This window comes from Microtus ochrogaster, chromosome 22 (genome assembly GCF_000317375.1).
Source record: "Microtus ochrogaster isolate Prairie Vole_2 chromosome 22, MicOch1.0, whole genome shotgun sequence".
In the NCBI taxonomy this organism is placed as follows: Eukaryota; Metazoa; Chordata; class Mammalia; order Rodentia; family Cricetidae; genus Microtus; species Microtus ochrogaster.
In genome coordinates, this window is record NC_022023.1 from 10,392,277 (window position 1) to 10,406,860 (window position 14,584).

The 14,584-nt window shown below is 39.0% G+C and overlaps 1 protein-coding gene across 4 annotated transcripts in view; it reads right to left on the minus strand.

Moving 5' to 3' along the window:
- The window catches only part of Tmem135 (transmembrane protein 135), a 224,526-nt gene that overhangs the window by 47,535 nt on the left and 162,407 nt on the right, over window positions 1–14,584 (minus strand). For all 4 annotated transcript variants that reach the window (XM_026784264.1, XM_026784262.1, XM_005357620.3 and 1 more), the window contains one exon: window positions 3,624–3,670. In XM_026784264.1, coding sequence (XP_026640065.1) covers window positions 3,624–3,670 — 47 coding nt within the window. The remainder of the gene's footprint in view (window positions 1–3,623; window positions 3,671–14,584) is intronic.

Here is a 14,584-nt window from a genome sequence, read left to right on the forward strand (position 1 = left end):
ACTCCACCCACCTATGTTCTAAGCTATGAGCCCAAGCAGTTTGTTTATTACTTAACCAATGAAATCAACAGATTGATATATGACACTCCCACATCAGCTGGCTGGCTGGATAGATGATACACAGATAATAGATTAGATAGATAGGCAGACAGACAAATAGATAATATACATACATGCATACATACATACACACATACAGTGTGTCCTTATATGGATATAAGATTATTCACAACCTGTGCATTGGAGCACTGTCCTAAACAATCCATGGATTAGGTGCTTTCACAAGTCCAAGCTTTCCAAGCTGCATACCTAAGCAAACTCCTGGCTCCACATGCACATGTAGGAAGAATATCCAGCTAGTATTCAACTTGTGACCAAGTTACGTTACTCTGTGACATCATGTTTAATTGAAGAAATGGCACTGTTTCCTTGCTCTTAAAGAGTAGCTGTTTTCTTTATACACAGAGGCCTGAAGAGGAAGGCGAAAGCAAGAAACTCATGGTGAAGCATTGCACTTGCTTTTATTTCTGTAAACAGAACCGGGTGCTAGGTGCTTCACTTTGTGCTTTTTGTTGATTCTTTCCTTCATGTTCCAACTAAAAGAAAACGTTCTGATCCTATGAAACAACCTGATCCTAAATCTGGTATAGTGATTCATGCCTGTAACCCTCACAGTGAGGAGGCTGACACAGGAGAGTGGCTCTGAGTTTGAGGCCTACTTAAGCTACGCAGGGTACTCCAGGCCATTTTAGGCTACCGAGTAGACACAGCCAGAACAACGTGGTGAATGTGGTGACAATACTACTACTTCTTCACACGCGAACACACGCCTGAACATAAACAGTGTGTGGGATACATGAGAAAACATTTCTATCCATTCTTCCTCATCACTCCTGCTCAGCCAGCGCTGAGAGCAGCAGATTGTGCCCTCAGGCACAGCTATGACAAACATTCACGCTGATGAGGCAGTGGAATACAGGAAGCAAGACTCAGGAATGCCCGTTGGTACATTTGAAGAACATCCTTCCAAAGCATTATCAAAATATGATGCTACATCTTTGTATTTGCATTTTCACTGGAATCCAGAGCAGATAGGACCAATAGAATCCAGATGCCTGCATAAGTCAGGCAGCTGGATTTAAAAAAAAAAAAGTAGAACAAAACTACAATTACCAATTATTACTTTTCCTCAATCCAGACATTTAAAGCACTCCAGGATTCCATAAGCCTATGGAAAATCCCAACCACCATATATAAGATAATGTATGTAAAGAAACATTTAAAAACCTACTAAGAGTCATGTGTAGGTGAAGTATTTCATTCAGCATTTAGGCAAGCATAGTTTTTAATACCAAAATCAGTGTTTTGGTTTTTAAAATAAATTCACACATCGGAGACATGGACTCCATCAGAAAAAAAATATAAAATTATTGTCTCAAGTTCTTTCTTTAAAAAGAAAAATCACATGAGTACATTTTATCTTTACTGAAATGGATCTCAGTTTCCCCTTTCCAACTTAGACACCAGGATAAAAACACAACAATTCACTGGCACATAAAAGTTCCTTTATCCTCTTGCCAGAAGACATTAACGATTAAAAGGAGACCTGAGGACAATATCATTTTGTATTTAATTATCCAATTTTATGCAATTAGCTTTAAAATACTAACAATAAATTGAATAAATATGTTCACAAATACCTGTGTTTATATTAAAATGCCATTGGACTTGCCAAATGCTGTGTAAAATAGCTATTCATTCCAAGCACAAGCCGGGGCACAGAAAAGCACAGACATTGTTTTGTTTGGTTGCAGTTCTTTCTAGAGGGCTATATTTTTACCATTCAGCAATCCCCTTGTTGGGTTATCCAAACGAACTTTGGCCAAGAACACTACAAATTCAGTAACAGTACTTCTTTGGGGAGAAAAATAGCCCCCCTTCCTCAGAAAATTGAAAGTGTTTATCTTGGCCCTCAAACCTTGTATTGAGCCTTCTGGAAAATATGCTAAACCGCTGATTTTAACTCAGACATTTGTAACTCAAGCAAGAGCAGTTCTGCAGCTCTGCACCCAAACACATATTTAGAGTGGATTTCCCTCTACCCCAAAACCCTAGGCTGATGGCAGCACTGTTCACAATATAATTTCCTATGGCCAGGTAACAATCTGGGTATTTATCAATGTATTCGATAAGAAACTTGCTGTTAAACCTCAAAAGATTTCTTATGGCTAAGAAATGCTAAACATTAAGCGTACTTGTTACCCTGAACTGTCACTTTAGGAAGGACTGTTTCCTTTTATGATCTGTTAAGATTTTCACAAGAATAAAATTTAAATCACACTGTACTTTACTCCCATGCATGACAGCAGAGATTGTTTTCCTAACGCTGCAACATTTTGGAATTTATTTCCTAATACTCATGCTACACCATCAGGCTTATAGGAGCACAGAGTTTAAAAGACAGCCTTTGAATTTTTTTTCTTACAGAGGTACCCAAGTATCTATGACATAATTATAGTCTGAAGAAACTAATTAAATGAACTGTCCATGATTTCTAATCAGCCCACAAATTAGAGCTATTAGAACACAAGAAACAGTGTGCTACAAAGCACAATAGCAGCTCAAATAAAGCATGAATCAAAAATTTTAAAAATCAGGCTGGGTGTGTGAATCTGTGTTTGGAGTAGTGACCCAGCACTCCCAAGGCTCTGGGTTCAATCAAAACAGAAAACCCAAAGGAAGAAAGAAAAGGAAAAGGAAAGGAGAGAGGACACATCTCCCAAACGTCATCAGAAAGCTCTGATGCTTCCTACCACTAACATGTGATATAAAATCCCTGCAGCTCACTCTCAGTTCTCTGAAGATGAAGGGCTATCATGCAGCTTCATGACTTTGTCTCTATCCGCCAGCCCGGTAACAGCAACGACAGCATTTTCTATTCTCTTAGAACACTTTTGAAAAGCAAAAAACAATTACCATATTAGCTTTAGCAAATATTTACTAGGATGTCCTGGCAAGAAATCCCTACCTTAAATTACTGGGATGGCTTAATTTATTAGAAAGGGATAAATATATCTATCACAGACATCGTAAAGTATGCCAACTGTCTTTGTCAGACATGCTGAAAAGTCAACCAAGAATTATCTGAAGTAGTGTCATAAGAAGGCTATGAACAATAATTTACTAGTATGACTGAAGGTGAAGACCAGGAAGGAGTGGATTCCCCCAATGAAGAATCACTTTCTCTCCCTCTCCCCAAAGTTGGAGTCACTCTATGTAGCACTGGCTGTCATGGAACTCAGTGTAGACAAGACTGGCTTTGGACTCACAGAAACCCTCCGGCCTGTCTCCCTACTGCAGGAATTAAAAGTGTACATAGAAAGGCAGCAGACACCCTTTGCTATTCACATGTGGACCAACCTAACATTCTTTCTGGAAACTTGTTGTTCCTCTTCCTGTTCTCTAACAAAGAAGCAGGATTTAACTCTTAAACTCTTGGGGTTGGATGGGCAGCATTCTATGCCATTTACTGGAAATAATGACTTGGAGGATACTTTAGAATCATAGTTGGAAGGAATTTTATACTATTTTGATATTGAAATAAATTGGCGAACAGACCATACCTGAAAAAGAACATGTACATGGCCGCTGTGATGCAGAACAAAAGAACCTGCAACGAGGAGGAAAAGAATTATTTGCAAAAGGTACTGACATCATCACTGTTGTGACTGACAAAAGCAAAACATCCACTATTAAATCTCAGGCCTGGTCCAATGAAAGGGCACAGAGGCTACCATCCCATCACACTGTACCTCAACATACAACATTCTGTAATATACCTACCAAAGACACTGCAGTAAGTACCACTTCTCAAATACACCACATCAAGGCAGTAATGAACTTGCAAGTATATGTAAACATACTTTATACATGTAGAGTGTGTGTGTGTCTTTGTGTATACATATAAAATCATCACTCAGTATCTATGAAAGACTGGTTTAAAATATAATCCAGCCAACTAGCCCACATATACCCAAACCCATAAATGATCAAATCTCTCATATAAAATGGCATGATATTTGTATATGAGTTATATACATTCTCTCACATTTTATATCATTTCCAGATTACCTATAATAGGCAGTAAAACATGAATATTCAATCTATACTGATTAACTGAAATTTTTGATATGTTCTATGCCCTGCAGTATTAAAAATTCAGTCAAAATTTAATTTTTTGTATAAAAAATAAGGAAGTCTATCCATCAGTATACAAACTTTCTTTTGCCTTTAGTAGATACAAGTTCTACACATACCCAAGAACTGTTCTTAAATATATTTCTTTATAATTTCCAATCAGTAAACATTTGACTTATGTCCCTATATTACAAATACACCTATAAAAACCTTTCTGCAAACATTTCTCAGGAGAAAGGTACTCACAAGTGGAAAAGTCTTTGACGCTCTGAAGAATTAACCAGAATGAAGACAGGAGCTCTTACAGACAGGCAGATACAGACACACAAGTACATATAAATACATACATATACACACATGTATACACATAGGTGCATACACATATACACAAACATATGCACATACATATACATAAACTCATACGTATACACATGTACACAGATACATGCACACAAGGGAAAACATACATATTCCACACACACTCACTGAGTCAACATATGTCTGTTGAGTATATTATCAAGGCAATCTGATTTACTGAAATATAATGAAATGTCCAACTAGCAGGCATTACTAATTAATAAAAAAGCTTATAAAATATAATCACCTTTTGTGGCATACAGAATAACTACCAAAAAAAGGTTTTCCTAATAGCAAGCATAAGAACACACAATAAAGGTAGATTGAAGAACTTCCCCTCATTAGCAATCACACTAAAAGATGAGATAGTGTATGTACATAATCAGAAGCCTAGCTGTAGCTATGGTAACAAAAAGGATCTCTCTAATATTACTATTAAATCACAGGGAAATGGTAAAATGCAATCTTATGTTGACAACCACAGTGTTGCAAATTAAGCACAAGAATTGTCAATGGCTTCATTCTCAGGCAAATACAAAGTGAATGATTATTTAGCTGTTAAGAGCTGACTAAGAAAAGACAAAAATGAAATGGTGAAGCAGTGTTTTGGTATTCTATCATGGAGCTACATTCCCAACCCAAGCCCTTAGGTTATCCCTTTGATTGCTTCCACATAGCCTTTGCCTACTTTGGCCTGAGTTGTTGGTATTCTAGGAATTTTTTTTTCTATGTTTGAAACTAAATATATGTTTAGATGGAAATGTGCAATTAATTTGAATACTACCATCAAAACTATGAGTGGTTAAGCAATCTCATAATGCCATATTCAAAGGCAGTGATATAGAGCGCAGCAGATACAACTGAAGAACACTCTTCTGCCTGGGAAGATTTTGCAGGGAGGGACAAGTTTAAAGTCATTGCTTCCTGCTAAGAAAACTTTCAGGGGAAATTATATTACTGCCATTTTTGCTGGTAAAACAATCAGAAAAGTATGTTTTTCAAGGCAGTAACACAGAAATCAAGTCATAATATATTAATCTACATAATAGCCAGGGAAGAAAAAAGTAAATGTTGTCCAATGTGAACATGGCCTACAGAAACGCTGTTTTACCAATCAGAGCCTCAGAGAGCTAAAACACCTATTCTGGGGTCATTTTAAAGTCTATTAGACCCCCATCGATGGTCCATTTAACTACTTCCTACCACTCAGCTCCACTGCTTTTCTTTAACACCGTGAAGGGTTCTTTGTCTCTGATCCCAGTGCCTCTGATCCCTCGTCTTGAGCAGACCTTGGCTCCGGCCTGCAAACATCAAGTCTCTACTCCTCTCATAGTAACACTGTCTCTTTTTCTATTAGTCAAACACTGAAACTCTTTTCTGTTTCTGGAAAAGAAACAATAAATCCCCTCTTACCACATCTGTACTTCATTCATATTTTAGTAAAATATCTACCCATTCATTCAACCAAATTTGCTCTGGTTTCATGTCCCCTGTACTTGGTAAGTCAGCAAATGGAAAGAAGAGTCACTAAGGCAACCTCCAGCTTCCCAACCCTCATGATCCCAAAGGAAGCAACATACACAGATTCCAAGCTCATATTCTCTGAATACCAGCCTACAAGAACACACAAAATCCCCCAACATTTCTTACTGCATTAAAGGACTCCTCCTGGCAAGCATTTGAAGACTCACAAAGCACTCCAAGAGGATATTAAAGGCAGACATGTTTATCCTTTCCCTCACAGACATCACTAACCAAGACACTTACTCAATGTATTTAAGCAATGGTTTTTGAGGTTTTCTATGTAAACTATTTCTCTTGGAAATAATGAACTATAAACTTAGGGTGAAGATGACAGCTCAGGGTTAGAGTGCTTGATTAATACACACAAGACCCTGAAGACCATGGGTTCAATCCCTAGCTTCTAGGTGATACTCTCAGACACACACACACACACACACACACACACACCAAACAAACAAACAAACAAACACAAAACAAAAAAGAAAAAAAACATACAAAATCCTTAGGTAACTGAGTGTGTGAACAGATTCTTGTTATATGATGGTTTCCAACAGGGATAGCAGTTTCTACATACAACTTCAAAGTCATCAGTGTCTAACAACACATCTGCCTTCCAGTTTCCCAGCTGTAGAAACAATTACAGTAGACAGTGTCTACAAGTACACTATCCTGATTACTCTGGCTGCTAGGAGTAAGGAAATCAGCTTCTCTCACCTGTAAGAACTCAACCTCTTAAAGTATATTCAGAAATTTTCAATATCCAATAACTAATCACACCTGGAGGTCACAGTACTTATAACAAAATTCAAATTGGGCTAGAAGCTTTAAAAATAATAAACAATTTATAACAAATCACTGAGACGATAGATAAAAATTATGTATGGTGAGACTTTGTGAACATTAGTAGAGAGCAAGGACTATATGGGAGGGCTGGAAATGAGGGAAGGGGAAGAGCAAAGTGATGTAAGTATACTATAATCTCGATCATAAAAGAAAAAAATTACATATGGAGAAATTTACGCTTTATTAAAAACTTTAAAAGAAAGCTTAATATTGGGGTAAACAGCATGTCAAATGAATCGGCTCAGCAAAGAAACTGTTCACCACCATCTACCGCCAGAACCAGGGCTGATGCCCAGCCACTATCACCAACATCAGCGGCACCTTGTCCACATCTCTGCTAACAACATCAGCAGGAAACAGCATGATGAAGACAAGATTAGCTAATGAGTTCCATTTAAACTACCAAGATACTCAGCTGCTTCTTCTCCTTCCTCATACCAGGTTCTCGCTATTAATTGGCCATTATGAGCCATTAAAGTACAATTTGATGTAAATAAGTAAGGAAACAAATACAAAAGGGAGAGTGAAACGTCAAAATTAACTGTAAAGTAAGAGGGTTAAGAAAACCGGTCCTGAAGCTTGAAAGCAAATTGACAGGACCACAGAGTAGGAGAACGGGGAGTTGATGGATGTTTTGCCGTTCACTGGCAAGTGTGAAACTACTTTCTCTAATTGTCACAGCAACCCTTTAAGGTAGGATTAGTGACTGTCATTTTAATTATGAAGGTACTGGGTTTAAAAGACAACTAACTACTTAGCTAAAATTACGGAATATTTATGTGGCTGAACAAAAACTGCATGTAACATCAAGCATGAGACTTTCAAGTATAGCACTTTGCCTGTAGAAAATAATATTACTAATGCTGGTCTAAGGGCCACAGCACTTCAAAAGTAGAAATAATTACTGTTACTCTATTAAATGAAATAATGTTGCCAGTGTCTTACTGGTAGGGCATGAAGGACAATCTTTAGAGTTCGGTATGACAATTACTAAGATGACAGCATAACACCCACGTTATTGATTGCCCTGTTACAGAAAGGTCACACTATGTCACGGGGTAAACACATGGCATATGTACTTTCACGTAATGCTTACAAGAGTTCTGTAGTGCAGGGACTCTCGCTACCCATCAGACTCCCGCTCAGACATACAGAGGAACACTGGGTATTCGGTTGGCATTTGAAACCATGCGAGATCCTGAAGCTCATAAGCTGCCATGAATTTCTCGCAAACTTTTGAAAATCTCGTTAAAGGTTTACAGCTTTTAAGCCTTTCATTCAAATCGATTATGAAACCTATTATTTTCCTGTACAGAAAATAATGCAGCAAGCGAAAGCAGCCTGAATCAAGTAGCTTGTTACTTAAAGAAGGAACAAGATTTAAGAAAAATGAAGGTGACAAAAAAATTCCATAACCTTCAAAGCTTATATAAAATACTTGTTCCAATGAAGAAAATCAGGTCTAAGAACTAGAACTTCTTTAGTTTCTAAACTAAGCAACGTAAGCATTACACAGTACAACTACAAGTCTCATTTATTTACATCTGTCCTGAGATGAAGAGAGATGTCTAAGAGCCAGCAGTGTTCCATGTGCCTGTGCAGTGACGTAAAGGACCATTCTTTACCCTACTGTGACCAAACATGGAGCTTATCCATTCAGAAAATATAAATCAACAAAACCCTACATCATTCAATACATGGAAGGATGGGAAGAAAGCAGAAGAGCAGGTTTCTACACGATATCAGAGCGAAGTTATAGCTGAAACAGTATTATGTCTTTCAGCGGGGCAAAGTGGACGGCCCACCCTGCTTGACACAGACAGCAAGTCATGTTAATTCCATTCTTTCCCTCCCCCGCCTGGAATTCCCACAAACCAGTACGAGCCAGGGGGAGGGTGATTTTCCCCTGGATACATTACAAAAGTTAAGTATGAGTTTCTAGGTTACTTTTTTTAAAAAAAACACAGCAGGGCCATGTACTAGGAAGGCAATTCAGTTTTCTGCCATTTGACAATGGGGAGAAAGACCACTAGAGAGAAGTTAGTCGATACACCGGCAATCATTCCTATTTCACCAACCACACTGATCTACAAACAGGACACTAGATGCGCTGTAGCAGAGCAGCATGTTTTGATGTCCTCTAAGAATCAACTTAACCCTGATACACAGTCCAAGACGTGCTTTAAACACAGTATATCAGCATGTGACTCATGAGTTAGAACGCAGTACCATCTAGCCCAGACTATGTCCCAGGCTGTGTTCATACCACCCGCTAGATCCTTGGGCACATGCACATTCAGAGGAATCCACCCACATTTTTCTGTAATTACACACGGCACTGCTCATATCTGGTTAGGTTCCGATTCTGTCCTAGCTGCAGAGTTCCTTCTGTATACATTGTTCCCCTAGTTACCACTCCTGCAGAGAGGAAACTAGTCATCCCCTAATGAGCATAAAATAAGTCTCAGAGCACCGTGAGTGCACATTTGAATTTGGGTTCAGATGAGCTAAGGGAATGTCTCAACTCGATTTACTATAAAACTCAGATGTTTAACGGTATCTCCCAAAATCAAGCCCCCGACATGTGGGTGTTCCTCTAAACGTCCACACATGTTATGGAAAGGAAACGACAGCCCAGGTTTCTATGTGTGTTTGTATGTGTGTGTGTATATATGTATATGTGTGTGTGTGTGTGTGTGTCAATGAAATCAGCAGATACACACACAGTTGCTCCTCATAATTCTGCACCAAAGGGAAGCATTCCTTGAATTTCTGAATACATTCAAAACAACGTACACACAAATCTAAGTATAACCCAGCCTTTCTTGTCTTTTCATGAGGCTTGAATCTAAAAGGATGAGGAAGCTTTAAGTTCAAAAATAGTTTCATCTTCTCTTTTAGCTCCTTAGTTGTATTCATATCCAAAGAGCATCAACTCCAGTAAAAACTGTCAGGCAACTTTTTTTTTTTATTCTCTATGCTGAGTTTTTCTCCAGAAGATATCACTGAAGGATAAAGTAGAATCCAAGCTGGGGATGTAGTAGAAAACCCAGCACTTCGTAAATCAAGCCTGTTGACTTAGGTTTGAGTTACTAACACTTGGAGGTGGAGGCAGGAGGATCATAAGTTTGAGGTCATACAGCAAGTCTGGACTACACAAGACCACTGGGTGTAAGATGAGGAGACCTGGGCAAGGGTGTCAGGTGACTTCCTCCTAGGACTTTCAGTCTGTTTATCCTTTTCAGGTTGGCAACTTTTACTCTGCTTTTCCTGTACCTTCAGTGAAAACACCCATGTTAGGTATTTTTAAATGCCAGGATCATGGATGTATTCTTGGTCTCAACTATAGTTTGAAGTAGCACCATAAAAATGTAGGTAGCCGGACACACAGAAATACTGGATATACACTTTGTGACTAAGAGCAAGTACATTCATTTTATTCTCCAATATAAAATATAGACACAGTTAATCCCCTCACCAGATATTTTCAGGTGCCTACATTTAATGGCACCATACAATTCAGAAAATTATCTGTGGAGCCAGGGTATGACGGCACATGTCTATAATCGTAGAATTCAGGAGTTCAAGGCTGGCCTAGCCTAATGCTGTAGGATATCGCTAGGACATGTGACACCAGGTCTCATGGCACCGCTGTCTCCGTACACCAAGTGTGAATGAGATGAACAAGTGGTGTACCGACAGAGCAGAACAATTCACGTAACCCCTGGGAAGATAATTTCCAGTCACAGAGTACAATTCTCACCAATCAATCTGTTCAACATCAAAAGCAATTTGAAACTGATATGCCCTGGACTTCTCGGTCTTCAAAATTTAATTGGTAACAGTAAACCAGACTAATTGGGAAACTGGAAACTTCTGAAGAGCATTTCTAAATGTGTTCTTTTTAGTGCATTAAATACAGAGTATGGCAAAAGTGAGGCAGATGGATATGTTAGCCAAATTTTCACATGGAAATTCTGTCTCTAACAACAAATAGTCTGATTAATATTTGAATGGAAAATGCCTCTAAGGAAGGCAGGTGGTTCCTGGTACACACTGCTTCAGTGTCTGAGCTATCCTAAGCATACATTTCCCTTGCATTAATCAAGTTAGGAGCCAAAACATAAATCGGTATTTTGTAGAAGCATGATTTCATTCTTTAAAAAAAAAAAGAACAAAATCAGATTTAAAAAAAAACTAACATGTTGTTAAGTGTGCCGCTGTAAAAATTTCATTAGAACACCAACCTTTGTGTGCTTTGAAAACCACCAAAGAAAAACCCAACTCTCCGAGAATGGTGTACTAACTGCCTAGAAGCAGGCAGAACAGGAACCTGTAGGAAAGGTGGTCCGCTGTCACAATATAGCGACATACACTCTTGTTGTGGACTGTTATGTAACTAAAGCATAACACATAACGGAGCAGTTTGTTTCTACAGCCAAGCTTCAACAGGAAACTACCACATGACTAATTTCTGTGGACATATGTAAATAAGACTAATGATAGATATGTAGACACAGTTAGTGATCAAGACATAAATAAAACTTCTGTCAGTCATTTCTTTTTTAGAATAATTCTGTCCTTCCCCAAAGATACTAAATTCGCCCCTGAGTGAGACAGGCTATATTTGCATATAGGGCCTTAAAAGGATCTTAGGGTCAAATAAGACAAATAGGCTCTTAGGGTTGAACGCTAACCCATGAGTTAGTGTCTTTACAAGACGAGGACATACCAAAAAGTCTAGTCTGGTACTGTATGTAAGTCCCCTCTCTCTTCTCCTCTTCTTCTCTCCTCTCCTCTCCTCCCTCCCTCTCTCCATTCCTTCCTCCCCCTCCCCACCCCCTCTCCACATACTTGGACAAAACATGTAAGGAAGCATTGAGAAAGTTGCTACAAAGCCAGGAAGATGTCTCAACAGGTCAAAGCACTCACTCACTTCACAAGGCTGGTGGCCTGAGTTCAGCCCCCAAGGAACTCAAGGTGGTGGGAAACAGCTGGCTCCTGAGAGTTTTACTCTGACTGACGTGGAATCTCTGTCAGCCAATGATCTTTAAGAGGTAGGCCCAGGTTAGGGCGTGATATTTTGGGTACCCATTCCTGTCTCGTGAGTTTGCCCCTTATAATAGAACATATATAATTGGCTTATCTTGGCATAGCCTAGAATTCTTTAACCACATCGTTCAACAGCTGGCACCAAACGTGGGGCTTGGGGATTCAGGTCCCCATGGCTCCAGGTAGCCACTGCCAGGCTCCACATGAAACATTTGGGTATTTGGGTATTTTGGCACTGACCCTTCTTGCCCACGGCTTCCCTGGCACATGCTGATGCCACCCAGTCAGGGATCTCTGAGACCTGCACTGACACAAGGCTCTGGCTTTTCTCTTTATTCTAGTCCCACCTCTTATTGTATCATATATTTCTACCTCTCATCAAGATACTTATACATTGTTTACATTTTGAGGTCATTGTCCTCCTGTGCTGCAGAGCTGTTTAAAGACTGTTTAATATTCTGATATAAAGTCTTAGTCTTTAAGTTATACAGGTATTAAGTATTACAGGTCAATAGTTATTCATTTTAGTTATATATATATAGTCAAACTAATTAGGTCCTTTAGATATGTAGAGACTGTACTTTGTATAGATAGGTAATCTTCAACCACTTCAAAGATCTGTAAAACATGGCAGTTGAATAACTTAGGGTTTTGTTGTCAGGAGACATGATTGCTCCTGACAACACCAATCTATCCCCCTGCCCCCAAAAAAATGTTGAGCACCAAAGACACTCCCCTTAGAGTTTGTTCTCTTCTTGGCACAACTGACCTTTGGGCAAGAAACAGTCTATGCCGCAAGCACTGAAAAAGTACATGGTATCCAGACTAAATAAACAGGACACACAAGAAAAAAAGACTGCCAAACCTTGCCAAGACAGGGTAAGTCTGTTCTAAGAATTTCCCTGCCTCTAAAAATGGTCTGTCAATTATGCAGTTATGCTAGACCTTAGCCAAAGTTGGCTGCTTCAACATTACAAATGAAACTTTAAATGATTGCTCAAAAGTAGCCAGTTGTCTCTGTCATATACTGCATGCTTTAAAAGCTGCTTAATTGCACTTCTTGCCTACTCAAGTAATATTATCTCCCTTCTCAGGCCTTCAATGGGGTTAAAAATTAGATAGCCATAGTCACCTTCCTCTTATGGTTTAGCTAAGCCATTTTTTCCAATGCAAGACTTAGACTCCTTAGGATAGAATGTTTATTAAAACATTTAACATGTGTTCCTTGTTTAATATTGCTTATATTGGTTGTAATCGTAATTTTATACTTGATATCTGTTCCTAATAGACTCTTTAAAATATTAAAACATTTATCATGTGTTCCTTGCTTAATATTGTTTATGTTGGTTATAATTTTATACTTAATATCTGTTCCTATTGTATATAGTTCTGTATTGGGTTTAAAACTCTTATATAGACAAAAGGGAGAGGTGATGGGGAATCTTTGTCAGCCAATGATCTTTAAAAGGTGGGACCAAGTTAGGGTGTGACCTTTAGGGTACCCAGAGAAAAACTCCAGGCATCCCAGGGTTCCCTCACTCTCTATGGTTCCTGTGCTTCACAGCTAAGGTTGGACTTACAGTTCCTGTCTCGTGAGTTTGCCCCTCATAATAAAACATATATAATTGGTTTATCTTCGCATAGCCTGGAATTCTTTACCCGCATCATTCAATACTCTGAAATCCACACATGTGCCACAGAGGACAAATGCCAAGGAATGTCATATGTGACACAGAGCAAAGGTTTGGATGGGCATCACAATTTAGCTTCAAACATTTCCTACTTCATGTGTGCCTCAGGTCAGTCTTAGCCACCCTAATCTCTTCAGGCCTAGATGAGTTTCAAAGAACAAATGGACTTCCATCTAAGGCACTTTCTCAGCCAAGTCCCTTAATCTATGTTTCCCAACCTTGGCACTAGTGACTGGAAGCAAACGTGCATAAGCCTGTGTGGTTTGGGATGGGACGTGCCCTGCACCATAGGATGCTTAGAACATTTCTGCTGTCTACATACTAGGCAGCAGCCTCTGCCTCAGCTCATCAATGAGGATAACCCAGGAGTGCAAACTTGGGCAAATATTTCCAGAAAAGTAAATGAAGCCTCACCCTGTTGAAACCATTGCCCTAGAGGAATCCTAGCAGCCTAGAACTCACACGTTCAAAATTGTGGAGCACCATGAAGCCATGTGACCTACTACATGACTACTTTTGCGCTGGTAAGCAAAGACTACTGTCCAGCTTTTTTAAAAATACATCGCAGAATAGCCATTAATTCTATTTTAGACTTGGTGTTTCAAATCCATTTCATACTATATCATTATTACATTGAAATTTGCCTTGATCTTAGTATAGCCATAATTCTAAGCTAATTTCTGATTTTATAGAAAACCTTTAGCTGTGGTGGTTCATAAGAAGGCTTCCCATAGGCTCATATATTTGAATATTTAGGATTAGGAGGTATGGTCTTTTTGGAGTAGGTGGATCCCGGTTGGAGGGAGTATGTCACTGGGAGTGGGCTCTTAGGGTTCAGAAGGCCAAGCCAGGCCCAGTGTCTCTCATTCTCTCCCTCCCTTTCCCCCTCTTCCTTTCTTTCTCTCTCCCTCCCTCCCCCT